The sequence below is a fragment of the Saccostrea echinata genome, unplaced genomic scaffold (assembly GCF_033153115.1).
Source record: "Saccostrea echinata isolate AGI-Se365-2 ecotype Australia unplaced genomic scaffold, CSIRO_AGI_Sech_v1 ptg000047l, whole genome shotgun sequence".
NCBI classification, from domain to species: Eukaryota; Metazoa; Mollusca; class Bivalvia; order Ostreida; family Ostreidae; genus Saccostrea; species Saccostrea echinata.
In genome coordinates, this window is record NW_026889796.1 from 2531107 (window position 1) to 2551183 (window position 20077).

The following is a 20077-nucleotide window of genomic DNA, read 5'->3' on the forward strand; positions in this document are numbered from 1 at the left end:
GAAAAGCACTAAGTAAGCAAGTAATATACATAGAGTAGAATTATTCACGTTAACTAATTGAAGAGTTACACATGCAGAAGCATATGCCTGTAGAAGAAATAATATATCGTAGAGTAGATGTCTTTTAAATCAAATGCTTAAAATACAGTATTATGCTGTCTGATAGTATTACGTATTATGCACATAAGCACTGATTGCATGGACTAGCTATTTTAATAAATTCTTATCATGGCTGCAAATGTGTACGTCATAGTATGAATAGATATACATTCTTTCTCATATATAAATGGGTGCACACCTTTCGTTTGAATTCAACAAACTTAAATCATGGATAAAGCCACCGAGTCAAGCAATTCTGTGATAACTTCTACACATTCTAACAACGATGATTTCCAGGAAAATCGGTTTACGACACCATTTGTCGAACCCTCCATTGGGAACATCAGTTCTAGGAACATTTCGGAAAATGTGCACCCCCAAACTCCGCCATCCTCATACACTCTGGCCAGTACAAATGATTTTGAAGAGGATGCACCATTACTAGATCTAAAGAAAGAAGAAAATATGCATAATGATGCTGAGGAATCGTCTACCTTAAAAGGCAATTTTGATAGCTGTGTTCAAATGGAACAATCAGAAAAAGTCCACATGTTACTTGGTGAATCTTATTCAAATGCAAAAAATGTAGACTCTGACATCATAGACCAAGAACGACAAAGATTGATCTACAAAGTCAGTCAGAGACCTCCTCTCTCACTTCTTCTTTTCTTTGGCCTTCAGGTAAAAGTCTTAAAATTGGATATTTCATGGCAAAAGAAATGCTTTGGTAGAGAGTATGATTTAAAAAATATATGCATTTATTTTTTTTAACTTCATTTTGATTTAATTAGCTTTAGATGTATTAAGTATTCATGGATAAAACTGAATATGTGAGTTGTAAAAACACAGTATGTGTATCGTTTTGTATTTTTGGATAGTTTAAATATAAAATGTATTTCGAGTGCTTAAATATACTGGAAAAATATGTAATTTAATTCAAATATTTTCAGATTGATTGAAAGATTGTATTGTCGTCCCATTCGAGAATTTTTCATTCACTCATATAGAGACGTCTCCAAATACCTGTGAATAGCTTCAAATTTAGACCTTTACTGATCACTCAGGGACATTGAGCAGTAAGGGATCTTTATCGTGCCATGGAGCCGTAAGGTCTCTTCCGAAATACCCACAACTTTCACTTCAAAATTGACAGAAAATATAAAAAATGCACATAAACGTTTATGGAATTAATTATTGTTTTCAAACAAAATAGTAGAAATTGTTGAATTAATTTCTTACATTTGTGCCAGAAGGATTAGCATTGTAACTACATGTACCATCAATATTCAAAAATGGCTTCTTCGCTCAAATTGAAATTTTCATCGAGTTTGATAAATAAAAATTTGCAACTTGTGAAGTTGTAAAGTCGTGCAATCAATTTTAAAGAGAAATTAAGAAAATGAATACATGCAAGAATGTTAATTTAGTATCTGAATTATTTTTATTCTTATGGTTTGTAATCATTTTTTACTGAAATTTTCGCTTTCAGCAATGTCTGATTGTTCTACCATCAATAGTAAAAGCAACCATGTTGGTGGCCGAGGTGATGTGTGCAAGAGACGAGGAGGAATTCAAAGTCCAGCTCATGTCTATGAGTCTCCTTATGTCTGGAATGTGTACATTTCTACAAAATAGCATTGGCTTCAGGTGCTTCATATGATTGATTGTTTCTTGTTTAACGTCCCTCTCGAGAATTTTTTTCACTCATATGGAGACGCCACCACTTGCCGGTGGAAAGCTTCAACTTTTGACCTATACTCGGCACTCAGGGCCATTGAGCAGTGTAGGATCTTTTTCCTGCCAGCATCTACTGCGACATGGGACCTCGGTTTATACGGTCTCATCCGAAGACCGATCTCCACGCGTCGAACCCGCGACGTTAGGATCAACTCCTTACTCCGCGACTCTAGAGCAAACGCTCTAACCATTCCGCCACGCGGGCGACCAGGTGCTTCATAAGTCCATGAATCATTAGATTTAAACAGAAATATACTTTTGCATTATAAAACTCCTTTTACATCTATTCATATGAATATTATTAAAGTTCCAAGCGCTGCTGTGAAATGTGGATTACACATCTCTTTCGTTTTAAAATGTTTTTCGATCTAAGTCTTTGCCTTATAAAATGACAACACAAAATAAATAGCATGCAAAACAAACTTTTTTGCATTTCAACAAAGAAATACAGCATTTTTTGCAATATTGTGGTCAAATTAAATGTACACACAGCTAGTATACTTTTTTTTATGTTGTTCAAAGACAAAAACCTTCATTAATATTATTAAAGATGGCACATATTCCATCAAAGTATGCCATTGGAAAGTGTATTATTGAATCATGTTTACTATTTACCTTTCATTGTTTTAAAATTGAAAACTAAAGAGAAATTCAAAAAATAAATGAAGTGCCTATTCACGATTACATTGCTGATTCTATATTATTTATTTGGTGACTTTTTCGTGTATCTATTATTGCTATCTGTTAAATGAGATTTAGAAAAAAAACGAATCAAATTCGATCATTAAATAATAATAAGTTTTAAAACACTGTTAAAAAATAATTCTTGATATTTTGAAAATTCTAGGGTTCCGGTTTATCAAGGCCCGGTCTCGATGTACATTCTTCCATTACTGGCTATTCTAAATCTTCCCCAATACGCATGCCCGGACAGAAGCTCATTTTATAATCAAACATCGGGTATATTATATACTGTTTTTAGCAGTGATCATGACTGTGCATTTCATGAGGAAAAGAAAAGAATAATAATGACTTATTTATATGAATAACCATTTAAACTGCATTGTAAGCATTTTGCCTATATAACAATGATGCTTAAAATACTTTTACCTTTTTCCCTTAGATAACAGCACTGATTTCTATGGAGAAGAAATGAGGGCAACATATTTCCAAGCTGTTGTAATCCCAAAGTTTCTAAAAGTACGACATTCTTTTTAAGCTAGCCTGAAATAAAGCTAACAACTCCTTTCAAAGCAGAAATTTGATATCTCAATTTATGGTATAATTTTTCATTGCTGTTCTAGATCTTCAGCCATACATACAGATGCTGATAGACCTTATCAATAAAGTATGACTGTATGTCAGAAAAATAATTTATCCACTGCTTCATATTTAACCCTGATTACATTGAATAGAATTTTTATACTTCAGATATCTGGGGCCTTGATTCTGGCAGGCTTTCTCCATATGCTGATTGGCTTGACTGGAACAGTAGGATTTGTGCTAAGATTTATTGGACCAATCACAGTCATTCCTACCATACTCCTCATGGGGATCAACACATACTCTGTGGTGTATATGTTTTGTAGCACACATTGGGGTGTGTCCCTTCTGTAAGCATTAATAGTTTCTTTATATGCTTTTATTAAAATTATAGATTTCATGTAGTAAGTTAAACAGGTCTGGACAATTTTTGAATATGGAAGTCAAAGACGATAACCCTGAATTGCTATAAATATACAGAATAAACAAGGTTCTCATCCTTTTAACCAATTAGAAACAGCATTTAGACAAACCCAAAAAATAAATTAATGAAACACGTGGTTTTAAACTTTGATGCTCAAAAGATTTTTTAGAAAAAACTTTCTGTTAATTTTATGCTCATTCAGGAATGATACAGCATATATGACAATTCTACCGAGAACAAACACGACTTAAAAGCTTAGAATGAATTCCAAGTGGGATTAAAAATCTGTCACTAGGCCTACGAGGTAGCAATCTCAAAAGTTTACTTGTGTTAAGAAATTTGATATGAACGGCAGATTTTCAGTTTTTAGAGCCTGATATTAAATGTTTTCGTAGGGGAATGTAATGTCTTAATTATTTCCTGATTGTTTATTACAAAATCGTCCAAATTCTTGCAAACGTGGTAATTTATGGTGATAAAAAGCATTGCTGTACATTCCCTTTTTTCCACGTTTACACCTATCCTTATGCCCATTTAAAGTGCATATAACATGGTATTCGGCGCTAATGAAACCCATGATATTTTAAAACTACGTGTAGTCTATACGAGGAACACCTGTTTGCAGTAGATCTATTCGTATAGAAACTACGCATTATCGATGAAAATCGGACGGCTAAGCAAAGTTATATTTACCAACATAGAAGATGTTCTAGTAAATGTTATAATTAATTATTGTAATTGATAATAGCTTGACGTTTTGATCTATTCCTCCGTAAGCAATTGCATTGTTACATGCATTAATTTTTTCCCCTAAATGAAAATGTCAAGTTTGTTCACTGTAAATATGTACCTTATTCTTCCAAACTTTTCTTCTTATTTCTAAAGATTTTTTGTCCCAAAAAATTATTTTGAGGGGGAAAAACAAAAGCACGTGTTCTCTTTTTGTTTGTTTGAAATATGTTTTGGGGTTGTAAAAATGCTGTTTTGTCTGATTGGGCGTAGAAATATTTATGTGTATATGATGTATATTTATAGCAACTTCCAGTTATTGTTCTTGACTTCCATATTTGGAAATCGTCCAGACATGTTAAATTATGATTCCATACCATTTTGCAAAGCTGTTTTCTGTCGAATTAATAAAAAAAAAAAAAGGACTATCAACAAAATATTAAAAAAAAGACACATTTACAGACATTTGCATATTACAACTTTTGTCGCATTTCGATGCATAATGATATATTTTAATTTCATAGCACAGCCTCTATAGCTATTTTACTCTCCATGTATTTGGATCGCTATAACATGCCTATTCCTGTCTGGACGAGAGACAAAGGATTTTATATCATCAGATATCCACTGCATCAGGTGTTTTCGGTAAAAAAAAAAAAATTAATCTTTAACCTTTTGTTAATACAGGAAAACTTGCTTATAAGTATTATCGTTTTACTAACAGTGTGACAGTTAGCTTGATGGGACGTGCTCAAATTTTTTGTGCTGATTATCAGTCTACTCATCGATTGGATGTTTGATTGCAATGAAATCAATACTAATTTGCATATGAAACACAGAATCCAGCAATCCCACTGACAATACTGACCAATCGTATTTAATGATTGTTCACTAGAGTGTAGTAAACAACAATTACATGTGGACAGACAAAGCACGTTTTACTTCCTATAATGATGATATCGATAGCTATATAGTACAACAGTGACAGAGTACCGTTATTCATTTTCTTTAAATTTTCTTATACGCATTTAAAACTCCATCCGGTCAAATCACAACAAATATGGCACATGCTTTTTTGAGGACAGAAAATGAGCTTGGACTGACCACGTGTTGCTGCTGACTTCAAATGCCGTACTGGTCAACAATCATTCAATGTGATTGGCCAGTATTATCAGGGCATAGTTGTATTCCGTATTTCATATGCAAATTAGTATTGATTTCATTGAAACCAATCATCCAATCGATGAGTAAAAATGATGATTTTAGCATCAAGCAAACTGTCACGCTGTTAGTAAAACGATAATAGGTTTTTTGACTGCAAGATTTATAATTAATTCTATATATCCAACTTGAAAATTCCTTCTATTCATATGAAAAAGTGTCAAAAACATTGGAATGAATGTTAACTTCTGATAGTCAAGATTTCTTTATAACAGAGTTTCTTATATACATTCTTACATACATGTATATTTTTCTATGTTTAACTTTGGCCATGAATTTAATTATTCCTTGACTATAATTAAATCTTACATTCCAAGTATACGTCTGCAAAATAACACCATGACCGGTTTTACCAAAGTGTGTTCAAAGAAGGATTATACAAGCATCATATCTAACTTTGCTTTCTGTTCAAACACATAGCCTTTGTATTCAGGGTTGGTCTATGAATGCTATTAATATCTTTTTCATAAATATCCCTTCATTATGTTCTTCCTTTTTTTTGTTGAGAAAATAAAAATTTCATGAGTGGTCATCTTTTTTATTAATAATAATATAGTTACTTCAAATATAGAAATATGATTCTGATGCGTGTTCAGAATGAAAACGAACTCAATGTTTTTTACAATTAAAGCAACTTTGGTTCATTTTAATGTGTTAATAAATACTTAAGAAAATAACTAAAACATCAACTTCTAAAAAACTACTATTTTTTGTATTAGTTTTAGCTCAAAAGATTATCAAGAGGTGTAGCATAATTATATATAACTATATGAGATGCAAAATATAAAGTATTTTCTGAAATTAGATTTTTCTATATAAATGCAAATTATCAGGACAAATTTTGAAATGATATAAAAAGTTTGGTACACTTTTAGTCATAAAATAATGTGGAATTATCACTCTTCGTGGGAGACCAATGTTTGTGGAATTTGTGGGTCACATTTACATCCCAACGAACATTAACTTTGTCAACGTCATTTTCTGTTTATACGAGTTACCCACGAAATTATGTCCCACGAACAAGAAAAAAATTGCTTGACCATAAACACTGACTACAAGAATTAGAATGATTCCACAGTATACTTTCTTTCAATAGATGTAACATTAAGCTCTGGCTTTATTTTTCAATTTTCTGAATGGATCCGGTCAAGTACTTATGTAAGGCTATATTTAAGTATCTAAATTACACATTCTAGAATTTAGACTCTGTGACTTTTATGACCTGAATTCGAGCAAGTGAAAAACCTTATTGTTATATCACGGATGTTCATCTCTATGGAACGACAAATTAACATATATTCAAATATTTGAACCTGTCTTCAAATAATTGATCGTATCTTCAAATAATTGAACCTATCTCCAAATGAATTGAAGAAAAGTACAATTGAATTAAAGATAGGTCTAAATGAATTGAAGATAGGTGTAAATAATCATACCTATGTCTAAATAATTAAGCCTAAGTTCAGATAAATTACACCTATCTTAAACGGAATTAGACCTATCTTCAATTCAATTAAGGATAGGTTCAGTTGAATTATACCTATCTTCAATTGATTTGAATATAGGAACAATTGATTTAAAGATAGGAACTTGTTATTGTCAATGTCTGTATAGTTAAAAATAGGTTCAATTCAATTGCGCCTATCTTTAAATCATTTATATATACCTTTTTTTTAATTCATGGCATCTTTAAATCAATTGTACCTATCTTCAAATGAATTAAAGATAGGTATAATTGAAGTAAAACCTATATTTAATTCATTTGGAGATAGGTACAATTGATTTGAAGATAGGTACAATTTATTTGAAAATAGGTATAATTAACTGAAGATAGGTTCAACTATTTTTATATATGTTAATTTGGCGTTACATACATCTCATCTTTTCCGAAAGGTATTAATTGCCGGAGCTGTAGGTTGGATAACGTCAGCAATACTTACCAGTATCGGTGTATTCAGTGACGACCCCAAAAACCCCGAGTTCTACGCAAGAACAGATTCCAAAATTGCAGTTGTGGAGAAAATTCCATGGCTTGTATTTCCGTATCCAGGTCAGTGCATACTTTTACGTGTTTTTTCTTCAAAATTCTATTTGATTATCATGTATTTTCTCCTCGATCTTAGCACCGCTTTCAAACAAACAACTATCATTGAAATGTGAAGATAACAAATACTGATCAAACTCGAAAGTCCAATTAAACAATACAAATTATGAGCAGAGCCAACACTCTGTTAACAGAAGTGGGAACATGCTCCACGAGAAGTAAGCATTCCCTGCCGACCGGTCATGCTTCTTATCATCGGGTAAACGGAAAAATCCGTGGTCAAGCCCATCTTTAAAAAAGTGTTTGTTTACCCTCTCCCGTCCGGCTTACTAAAAATGGCCCGATTCTAAACTTTTTTAACCTCCAGTAAACGATATATATTTTTTCTTTTCATTCATCCGTCAACAAGTATTCTAATTTCACTTTAATCATTTTAATATATTTTGAAAATTCTGAATAAATATCGAAATGTCTGTGGAAAAAAATTCCTACCTACACTGTACCTACCGACCGATTTTTTTTTACCTTCATTCGGGAGAGGGCAAACAAACATTATTTTAAAGACTATGGAACGCCTCAGCTGCCTTATGTGGAGAACATTCATTATATGCTGATATTTTAACATAATATGCTGCTACTTTGTCTTTATATGCTGATACTTTTTCATTATATGCTGATACTTCAACATTATATGTTGATAATTTGACATGATATGCTGATACATCAAAATTATATACTAATACTTTTACATTATATGCTGATACTTTAACATTATATGCTGATACATCAAAATTATATGCTGATAGTTTAACATTATATGATGATAGATCATTATATGGTGCTTTAGAAATAGGTTAGACATCGGGGATACAAAAATCGCACTAAACGCATGTAACAGTACATGTGAGAATACGATTCTAGACAAGTACATAATTTTTTATTATTTAAAATCAAATCAGGTGGAATATTACAGGCTGTTCGACGTATCCACGCCTTTTCTCAGCAAAACAGTCCCCAAGACCATAAACTAGAATAGACTTAAGTCAAAATTTCAAATCAATATAATTTTTGAAATAATTTTGTTAATGAAAGAAAATTTTCAACATGTGTTTGAATTTGTGTATTATAAGAATCTGTAAGTTTTTATCCACATATGTTAAATGGAACTCAAGATATTAAAAATCAAAATTTTGACTTAAGTCTGTTCTCAGTTTATGGTCTTGGGGCCTGGTCTCTTTGGCCGGATTTTAAAGGTTCCAGTGGATATAGACATTTTGATCGTCGTTCACATTCAAAGTCGGATAACTTCTTTCAAGAAAGCTAACGTTGTATTTTAAAATATATATGTAATGCAAAAGACTTTATAGGGTGCTTCAACGCATTTGTATTAATTTTTTTGATAAAAGTTTGGTAGATCCTTGAACCTTATGTTATGAATAAAGGTATCAAGTTTGTCTATTTAAAAATGGTTCTTGTTACGCTAATAGATGTAATTTTAATGTATATGTGAAAGGGTCCCCCCAAAAAAATCAAAGAAAAAAGTAAGAGGATGAGAGAATGAAAAATTTTAGAAAACTATGTTCTTGATATTCATTAGAGAAAACCCGAGTCTTGAGAAAACCTTTGTTCTTATATACTCATTTTACTACAAGTATTTTGAATGTCTGTTGTTATTAATACCCCCCCCCCCTTGAAATTATGTTTACACCTCTGGAATGTGTTAACTGGCTTTCAAGTTATTTGTACAAATTATATGTATTATTGCAAAAAATAAATAAATAAATACAAGCGTATATTTTATTATGATTTCTTATAGATGAATTTATACTGAGGTATAGTTGAATTGAAATTTAAGAATTTTTAGTGAAATATTATATTAGTTGTTTAGATGTTTAAAATAATTCTTTTAAGTTTATAATTTTTAATTTTTGGGAGGGGAAGAGGGGATTGCAACACCGTAAATATTCACAAAGTTCAAACTAACTTCATTAGCTCAGTCTCGGTGATTGTACAGTTTTCCAGAATGATCAGCAGGCATGGCATTGGATGTATAGACCGCAGCTTAAATAGTCCAATTAACAAAGCAATGGCAGCTAGATTTTGGAAGAGATTTTGAGTCATAAGTAGCCTAAATTACTATGTAGAAGTCAAAACAATGAAATCACTGAACAACAACCCCGTTCTGCTGATTTGAAAATTACATATAAAATAGTAGAGCCATCAAGAACTTAAGTGCTGATGCGTGGTTCTAAGGCCGGAAAGACCATGCAATACTTGTGGGAGGGGGTTATCATATTTTGGAAATAAATAATCTGTCGTTGAAAATGCTAAAAATAAATTAATAAGTCCTCCACTGGGATGTTTTTGGCGTGGTGGTAGCCCCACCCCTCTCCAAAAAAGGAATAGAGTTCTCGAGTTCGGATAGACCTTTTTATTCAGTGCATGTGTGTGAAAATAGATAATCTGTTCCTGGTCATCTAGGAAATGAATAATCTATCTTTCACGTAGTGACAAGGAAATAAATTATATATAATCTGACTCGAAAAAAAATGCACCCCCAACAAAAAACGGAATCAAATGTTGTCCCCTAAATTGTATTATTTTGCGTTGATGTCCCTGTGCTATCATTGATTTAAAAAAAAAACAGCCAAGTTTTATTACCATGAATAGTTCCTGAACTGAAAAAAAATATCTCAAAATCTTCGCGCAGTACATGCGCTTTTGCAAAGCTCTCTTCGTTCAGTTCACTATTAATATTATATATATATATATGGTACCCTCTACCCCTTCCTAAATCCACCAGTATATTCAAGAATGCTTACGAGTGCCCCCTCCCCTTTCGTCCCATCAATTTGCCAATACATGTATATGTATATATAATAAAAGTCTAAAACTTTGCAATTGAAAACAAAACTAATGTAGTGGATTTTTTCTCTTGTCAAAGAATTTTGGTATGATGATCCCGATATTTAACTTATTTTTAAATCACCATGCATCGTCATATACATGTAATGTTAAAGTATCAGCATATAATGTTGAAGCATCAGCATCTAATCTGAAAGTATCAGCATATAATCTTAAAGTATCACCATTTAATGACAAAGTATCAGCATATGATGTTTCGAGTATCAGCATATAATTTAATTTTAGTTGTAACACGTTATTTGACTGGATAAAATATTTCGTTTATATCGTATAACATAAGTTGCATACGTCACAATGAGTTACGTCAAAAACCTACTCCGCTTGACGTTACTTTTTAAAATATGCACAATTTGAAGCCATTTCTGGAGGAAAATTGGTCTTATTGTCTACACTGAAATTAAATTATAAGGAATGAAGCATATTTTAACCTATGTTATACGATATAACATAACTTGGGGCAGTTTACGCTTTTTTATAAACCGCTTCGCGGTTATGCCCCAAGTTATGTTATATCGTATAACATACGTTAAGGTTTTGCCATTGGTCAACAAGTACAAAAATTTATTTTTACAATAGCTCCAAAACTCTATGGTTTATAAAGTTAAAACTTTTACAGTTTATAAATATATCATTGATTAACAGATAGAAAGTATCACTTGATAACAAATACTTTTAATTAAAAAAATATTTATCGAGAAAAATTCTTTTAAAAAAAAATGCATATATTTTTAAAAAATACACCTAATTAATTCCGTAATCTTATGCCCTGTTCACACGGAGAGTTTAAGAGTCATTCTCTGTAACGACTTGAACTTTTATATAGGAGCTGTGGCACGCATAGTCTCAGAATTTCTCCAAACTCTCTATGATAAAAGTCTTTGATACCATAAACTCAAATCAGGCAGAAATTGGTTGCTACGTGTCATGGTTACCATGGCAACATGTCCTAAAGTTTGAAAAATGGCATTTTTCAACATGTTCAGAGTCCCACTGTTAACGTTTGCAGCAAAGCAAACAAGTGGCAATGATTGTTTCTGAAAGTTGTAGGCCTGATGTCTTAAATGTATGATAAACATGTTTGGTAAATCAATTATTACATACGTTACTATGGAAACAAAGTATTCAAAAGTAATAATTTTGCTCATTTAATTTTATAAAATCAAACACTTAAGAATAAAAAAAATTATAGGTTGAAATGCAAGCAAATAATAGACAAAAGATCCTTGTAACATATAGCAAGGAAGAAATATGATATTTCTTATTGGTTGGCAATAGTTGCCATGGTTTTAATACCAAGAAGGGATTTTAAATTTACTCTATTAGTGTTTAAATCTAATCCTATCTTTTTAAAAAGCATATTTTTATATAACTAATGATCAATTTTTAAAGACGTTCATGTGACCCTAATTTTCACATTTCAAAAAACTCAAATTCAATTCTTTAAATAGAGCGTTGCTATGGAAATAAGCCGAAAAAATATGCATAAAAATCTGAAAAATATTCTGTTTCCTTGGATACGTACCCTTGTATGTAGATTCCCAAAACTTTTATGATTGATAATTATGAACAACTAACCTGACTTTCAGTTTTGACTGCCACCTAATCTCTAACTGGATGCAAAAAGCTCGCACATAGGGTTTAATATTGATATAAAATTAACAAAATCGAACATTTTCCCTTCTTGGTTACCATAGCAACAGTGCTGTATTTTTCAACAAACGTTATCAATATATGATATTCAACTTTAGTTCCACCAGATAAGTATTATTCAAGGTGAGTCAAATAATACGTTTCTTGAATAAAAGGTAAGTAAATTCCTAATGCAGCAAAAAAAATACCACTTTAAACAACTGGTACATTGTTTCCATGGTTACACTGCAAAGTAACAATTAATCCCATTTTTTTTCTTATGTTGTCGGTGTTGCAAGGTCCTAAGGATGTATATGTGCCAGTCATGAAATTTATTGTTTTTCCTGAAGATAGTAGCATTTACCCAATCTTAGCAACACATTTAGCATGGTAACACTGTGTTACCATGGCAACCATGAAAGTTATTTTTAGAATAATATTGCCAATACCTAATTACTTAAGGTAAAATATTTTTATTGTTTTTTCCTTAGGTTGTTGATTGAGTTTGATCATTTAACACCTATCATTAGTGAATATTGAGCGTTTTTCTGCATTTTTCAGCATCTAAAATGTATTCCAAATGTACCCATGGTTACCACTTACTTAGAGATAAATTCTAAATAGTTTCTTTATAGCATTAGTGGCAACAAGGTGTCAGGTTTTTGTGAGAATTGTTTGTTTGTTATTCTTAGTCTTTATTTAGGCTTAATAAAGATTCAAAGTAGCTGAAAATCTCAATTTTTCCAACTTTTCTGGCTGTTACCATGGCAACCAAGACACATAGCAACGAAATTTTATTTGATATATGTTTCTGGTGTCAAATTGTAATAATGTGCAAAGTTCCATCAAAATCGGTGACCATGCGTGGCAAAGAAGTTTAAGTGGTTACAGAGAATCGCTATTAATTCGAATTAAACGTAAGTTACTGCGAATTAAATTTGATCCGCGTTCACACGGAGAATTTAATGCGAATTAGTTTACTGCGCATTCAATTACTTCGCATTAGCTCCGTGTGAACGCTAAGCGAAGCTAATTCGAATTAAATTTTGACGCATGCGTAAGGGCAGAATTAAGTCACAGGCCACATGTCGATGGTCAAATATAAATACCTGTGCTATTTTTGAGTGGAAAACAAAGGAAAATTATGTCAATCACTAAAATGTGTACAGACACTGTGAATTTATGTCAAATGTAAATCTGCTCTGCAAATATGACGTGATTTATAAATAACGTCATAATAGCCTCACTGCATAGCCTTGTTGTAGAAATAAAATTATAATTCGCATTAGTTTACTTCGCATTAGCTGTCGTGTGAACGCAATTTAATTCGCATTAGTTTAATTCGCATCATTTTACTTCGCATTAATTTACTGCGAATTAAACTCTCCGTGTGAACAGGGCATTAGTGAAAGCCATCATTGCAGAAACAATATATGTTTATCAATGAAGGGCAAGTTGGACTTCGATAGCCTCTGGAAAGTTGTTTTCACTGTTTATTTTGTCCAAATGTTATGATTTGAAACCGAAAGTAAATTGAAAATGGCGGGTTTTATAGGGGTCTTGTCTTTATTCATGTCATGCTTTCAATAACAGCCTTTCAGAGACCATTCACGTCCAACCTGCCCTTCATTGATAACCATATATTATTTCTGCAATGATGGTTTTCACTAAAAGTACAGAATTAAGCAAAATCAAAATCAGTCAAAAATGTATATCAATCCATGCATATTTTTTGTGTTATGTACCGGTATTCTTAAACAAGATTGTTAATATCCTTGTATCAATTAATAATAATTATTTCGTTTTAAAAATTGTTCGTACGTAGAACTTGTTCTTGCGCATCGAATCAACAGGGAGACATTTACTCCATATGCAGGTGAAAGTAGTATATTGTTACATAAATAAGGGTAGTTGACGATAGAAAAGTTGAAGTCGTCATGTTTACAATAAAGTGTTGTTGTCACTTTGCCATCAATGTCTTTCTTTAGTAAAACATCAAGATATGAGACAGATTTGGCAGACTCTGTGGTGTCTATTATTTCAAGTTCACTGGGATGTTTCGAGTCGACATATGAATTGAAGTAAATATTGTTAAATAATAAAACTTCGTCGATATATCTAAATGTTGAATTGAATGCCACAACAAGAGACTTCTTTTCATGTAGACGTTTTTAAAATAAATTCTACTTCATAAGAATACAAAAATAGGTTTGCTAATAACAAGGCAAAATTAGTACCCATGAGAATTCCAACAGATTGCTGGAAGACCTCGAAAACTACATAGATATTGTCAATGAGAAACCCAAGCATCTTTTAATATTAGCATTGAGTACTTGTATGTAGAATCAGAATGTTTTCAACAAAACAAGTTTGCAGATTTTTTTTTTGGGGGGGGGGATGCTCATCTTAAATATTATCTCTTCGACTCCCCCCATAAAAAATAATAAAAGTAAACAGTATTTTCTATTGAAGGAATGTATGGTACACCGGGGTTCGATGTGGGTGTGTTTGCAGCTTTCATCATTGCAACAATCACATCGATAATCGATTCTATCGCCGATTATTATGCAGTTTCAAGAGTTGTTCGTGTCCCATCACCACCTGTTCATGCTATAAACAGGGGTATTTTGACAGAAGGTTTCATGAGCATGATGGCAGGAGTCTGGGGAGCATCGCATGCAACATCTACGTACGGTAGTACCATAGGATTCATCGCTCTAACAAAGGTTATCAAAATTTCTTCAGCAAAGACTTCCAACTACCTAAGCATGTCAATATTACCCACTTAACTATCAGTGTATGATATAAACTTGGAAATTAAAAACATCAGTATAGAACCTGTACAAAATTGAATAAGCCAATGATTAAAACCATAAACTAACAGCACATTCTTAAGAAAATTAGTATATCTTGAATATAATGTGTTTCCAAGAAACAACTCGTCCTTGAATCATCTCTTGCATTTTATATTTCCGCGTACTAAAGTTTTATTTGATTGGTGCGATATTTCAGTTAAAGAATGGAGACATTTTTTATATCCTTATCAAATCGGCAAAGTTACTTGTGATCCCTGGGTCGAGGCCTCTGCTTGTTGGCTGTTAGTCCCCGAGGGTCTCTACAACTCTGTATCTAGGTACATCGGTACTTGCTTGAAAATACGGATATACATGTATATTTAATTGCTGTGGTAAAATTTAGAAATTTATTTCAAAATTAAGGATTATCCCCCTCATGCATAGTTCTGATCCTTTTGGCTCAGTCTTAAGCACCCCCTTTTTCAGCTTTTCAAAGTTTTTTTTAAATTAAATATTTCGGATTTCCAACGTTTTGGCATGAGAATCACTGAAGAGACATAACTCGTCGAAATACACATCTGGTGCATCAAAATTGGTATCGTATGTGATTTACATTATGATCCCTGGGTCGAGGCCTCTGCTGGTGGACTGATAGTCCCCGAGGGTCTCTACAACCCTGTTTCTGAGTACTTCGGTACTAGCTTGAAAATACGGATATATATTTAGCTGCTGTGGTAAAATTTAGAAATTTATTTCAAAATTAAGGATTATCTCCCTCATGCATAGCTCTTATCCTTCGACATATTTCGCTCCAGTCTTTGGCACCCCTTTTTCAGCTCTTCAGTTTTTTTATTACATTAAATATTTCGGATTTCCAACGTTTCGGCATGAGCATCACTGAAAAGACATTATTTGTCAAAATGCGCATCTTGTGCATCAAAATTGGTACCGTACATGAATTACATTGATACATTTTCAGCCAATTTACGTTTAATATAAATTTTGTAAAATTGCAACATTTACTTTGCCCTTGAGATCGTATTTACTACTTGACAATGTTTATTTCAGAAGAAACAGTGTGGGAGGGGAAGGAACAATTAACACTAAATTTTCCTGATTTTTTTCTATTCTTTTCTCTTTGATATCGATAAACACATCATTTTTCAGGTTGCAAGCAGAAATGTATTCCAGCTTTTAGGTGTCTTGTTGATGATTCTTGGCGTACTAGGAAAGGTCAGCAGCGTCTTCGTAACCATTCCATACCCTGTGGTTGGCGGATTACAGGTAGTGGCATACGGATTTTTTATTGGTCTTGTTTTTGGAAACCTTCAGTATATCGACATGAATTCTACAAGAAATCTTGCAATTATTGGAATTTCTATGTTGTGGGGTCTTGTCATACCATACTGGTCAAAACTGAAAGGCGAGGATGTCATCAACACAGGTATGTTATATAGATGCCCAATATGAAAATGAAATAAAAGTCGTGAGGGCGTAATTTTGTTATCTGAAAAAATAAGTATAGTTCGTAAGATGATATGTAGTATTCGATATCAGTTCACTGTTCTAGGACTAGTCAAATTAAACTTAATGGCTATATTATTATATATGATAGAAAGTAACGCCGTGTCTCAATTACGCGATTATGACATTGAATATTGTCATTCTAATTTAAAATCATACATAATCAATCAGTTCAGCCAGTACTACATGTATTATTTTAAAATTTGTATTTGACATTAGGTAGTGTAGATGCTGACAACTTACTGAAGATGCTTACGAGAAACCCCAATTTTACTGGATTTCTTATCGCCCTCATTCTGGACAATACAGTACCGGGTGAGCATATAGTCACTGTGGTGTACATGCATACACTAATTTTCTTCGTATTGTAGTGATTTCCTTTCTTTAAAAAAGGAGGAATGAGTGAAAAAAAATAACAGAATCAAAATACTGACAAAAAATTGTTACTCTCTTGCTCTCTTGCTCCTGCATTTTATTTAACATTTAAATAGTAGTTACATTTTGCGTCAAGAATAAAAATCACGTATTTTAATTTTCTGTGCCGTTATATACAGAATATCCTTTCCTAAATCCATGAAGACTTAATCCATACTAATTTAACAACAATATTTATTATTTCTATTGATTCATATTTTGGAATCTAAACATAATCATCTGGCTATAATTTATTTATTGCACTCTTCATGTAATTGTAGGAACGTTAAAAGAGCGCGGAATGACCGTTTGGCAAGCAGCTGACCAGGAAGATGAAGGAGAGGATCAAAGCAATAATCTAGAGGAGGGGCGAGAGGCGTATGACATACCAGCACTATCGAAATTTTTTAGGAAATATCGAATTACCGCCTACATTCCGTTTTTACCAACTTATAGTCCAAAGAACTCTAAAAAGTCAAAATGAAAAAGCTTTTCATTAAACAGATCTGAACAAAAAAAAATTAACTGCTTGCCAAATTGTTTTTTATCATTTCACTATCTGGACAGACATAGAGCAGCATGTATGTCAGTCCGAATTTTCTCTCCCCTAAGAGCTACAGATTGTAGATAATCCTACTTTTGCAAAAGTTATTTACTTATTAATGTGTTTTGCCGATTTAGAAATGATTCAAAATCCTCGGGGGAACAATCTAATGTCCCTCATTGAACATACTCAGACCACTTGGACTCCAAACGATTTATGTGTTGCGTGGGGAGGAGTGGGGACTAACTTAATGCTTGAACACTTTTAAAAATTATTTCATTGAAATCCATGAAGTTGACTGTATGATCTAGGAGGGTCCCATACTAAATAGTCCATGATATTTTTAACAAAAGTATTTTTTGTTATGTGATGGATCATTCTCCATAGTCTTGATAATAATAACCAAAAGGATATGCTATAAATCAGTTGTCAACACGCTTTGTAAAAAGAAAAAAATAAATAAATAAATAAAAATAAAAAATAGATATATCGAAAATGTCAAGTTAAAATTCACCTTGTTTAGCCTGAAATTAATTTGATCCACATCTCAAAATTTACATCACTGATCCCAACTTTTTATTTCATTTATTTTAAATATCCTGATATTTCTTACTGATCAGCATTAAATTCATGAAAAGCTTTATATAAGAAATTATTATTTTAAGTGTGTAGATTTGAAATACCCAAAATATAATCTCTTAATTAGCGCAAAAAATTCAAACAATAATTTGCATGCATTTAATTGCGCAACTTTTTCAATATATAACATTTTAAAGATCACTTTTAATTAGAAGACAAACAACCCCCCCCCCCCAACATTCCACTGTTAAAAATATTAAACATCTTATTGAACGTTGAAAACTTATGATTTAGTTTTATTATTCACTATAAGTGGATTTTTTTTTTTTAAATTGTACCCTGAAGTTGAGATTAAAAGGATGCGTGAGTTTACAAAATTTTTCTTGAAAAGAAATCTCTTGCTGTGGTCTTCAATTCGACATTTAGACATATCTACGACGAATAATCAATTAAAGTGACAGTACGGCGCATCTCATCAAAAAACTGACTTGATAAAATTTTCCTACAAGATTTGGAATTTTTTTTACTAGTCTTAAATATATAAACTTTCAGAAAATTACAACTTTCACAATTGAATAATTTTGATTATTTCATTAAAATTAATAGTTATTTATGGGACGTAAATATATACATCGCAACGTGTTCGGGGTTCCACATTCCATGCCATGCACGCATGCGTAGTTTTCATAAACAAAACAGCATGGCAAGAGAGGGGAAGCCCGGTAGGCCTGCTACATTGACAAAGTCGACCAAAAAGAAAAAGAAACTGAAAATAGAGCTTGAAAAAGCAACTTTCCTGACTAAAATTTAGTTTGGGGGTTAATGTAATCGTTGGATAAGGAAGAAACGGGAACTCAGCGACACTCACGCAGGGCTCTCGAAGGTTCTACTCGACAGGTTTGTTGATACTTGTTATCATTTCTCATTTTTCCATCGCTTTCAAAGGAAAAAAAATAGTGTAAACTCAACATAAAAATACACCTATGACTTATAAACAGTGTTGCCATTTGAAGTGCTAATTTTTTTAACTGTGCAGAAAAATATTTTGTTTGACATTTGCCGCGATAACGTATGACTTGGTGGTTTTTCCTTTCTCGGACCCCAATACACAAAACGTCAACATTTGTACTTTTAATTCTTTTAAATTCGCCTGAAAGCAGACTAAAATCTTTACGATTATTATTTTAGATTATTTCATCAGAAAGTTATGATAATTTGCTTTTGACAATTGCTTTTATCTCATATTCATTATAATTGCAAACTCTACAGTGTAGGCACGTGCTGTTTTAGAATTCACGTGGTACAAATAAACAGATCTAAGATTGCTCCAGTTCGTACGACCCTTGATTTTCCGGAACATTCTAATTACGTTAATTTTGTATGAGGAGAGAATATTTTTGTTTCTCAAACTGCTTACATCAACTTTATACTTTATTTCTTAATGATATATTGGGTAAATTTGAATGAAAAAGCACACGTTTTGCAGCCGTACTGTCGCTTTAACAGTTATACCGTCACGGTATCTCAGTTGGTAGATTCTGTGATTGGAAGGTCGTTGGTTCAAACCCCGGCCGAGACTGACCTAATAAAATAGGAAGCTATTGTTCCTTCGCCACTCACTCGACACTTCAAATGAAGTTTAAAGTTGTGGGTCTTTTGGATGAGACCTTAAAAACCGAGGCCCCGTGTCATGGCAGGCGTCTGCACGATAAAGACACTTCACTGCTCAATGATCCTGAGTGCTGAGTAAAGGTCGAAATTGGAAGCCTTTCACCGGTATATGGTGATGTCTGAAATATGAAGCTAAAGAACAGTATTCAGGCTCAAAGTCCAATGAATGCCTAAAAAAAAGATAACTGTACTTAACGCCAGGTTTTGGGCCTTTTTCCGTCGCTCCTGTTGCTTTTATATCTAAACCATATTTTACTTTTGTATATTTACTTAAGAATTCTGTCAATTTGTCACCAAATTTAAATGTTAAAATGATTTCTGCTATGATACAATTGAATAATTCTATGTTTTTTTCCTTACTGCCTTCCGTATATAGAGAATTCACTTTATCTGCCCTTGATTAAACATTAGGTATGCCTGAAAGGTGGAGCTTACATTGTAAGAATGGCGTTAAAATTAGACTAGATAAATATAGGTTA

The 20077-nt window shown here is 32.5% G+C and overlaps 1 protein-coding gene across 1 annotated transcript; it reads left to right on the top strand.

Annotated features, from left to right (window-relative positions):
- The first annotated feature begins 297 nt into the window (after positions 1–297).
- LOC133202587 (solute carrier family 23 member 1-like) lies at positions 298–17349 on the top strand. Its single transcript, XM_061338428.1, has 11 exons — positions 298–780; positions 1589–1746; positions 2684–2796; positions 2960–3036; positions 3268–3449; positions 4777–4897; positions 7367–7523; positions 14544–14797; positions 16034–16310; positions 16610–16705; positions 17086–17349. The coding sequence occupies exons 1-11, from the start codon at positions 328–330 to the stop codon at positions 17286–17288; spliced, it is 2091 nt and encodes a 696-aa protein (XP_061194412.1). The 5' UTR covers positions 298–327; the 3' UTR covers positions 17289–17349.
- Positions 17350–20077: the final 2728 nt, after the last annotated feature.

Bases quoted from the DNA above. Each gene is read 5' to 3' on its own strand.
- LOC133202587 (XM_061338428.1), top strand. From the start codon at position 328: ATGGATAAAGCCACCGAGTCAAGCAATTCTGTGATAACTTCTACACAT. The intron at 2,797-2,959 runs GTATATTATATA...TTTTTCCCTTAG, and splicing joins ATTTTATAATCAAACATCGG to ATAACAGCACTGATTTCTAT. The intron at 3,037-3,267 runs GTACGACATTCT...TTTATACTTCAG, and splicing joins TAATCCCAAAGTTTCTAAAA to ATATCTGGGGCCTTGATTCT.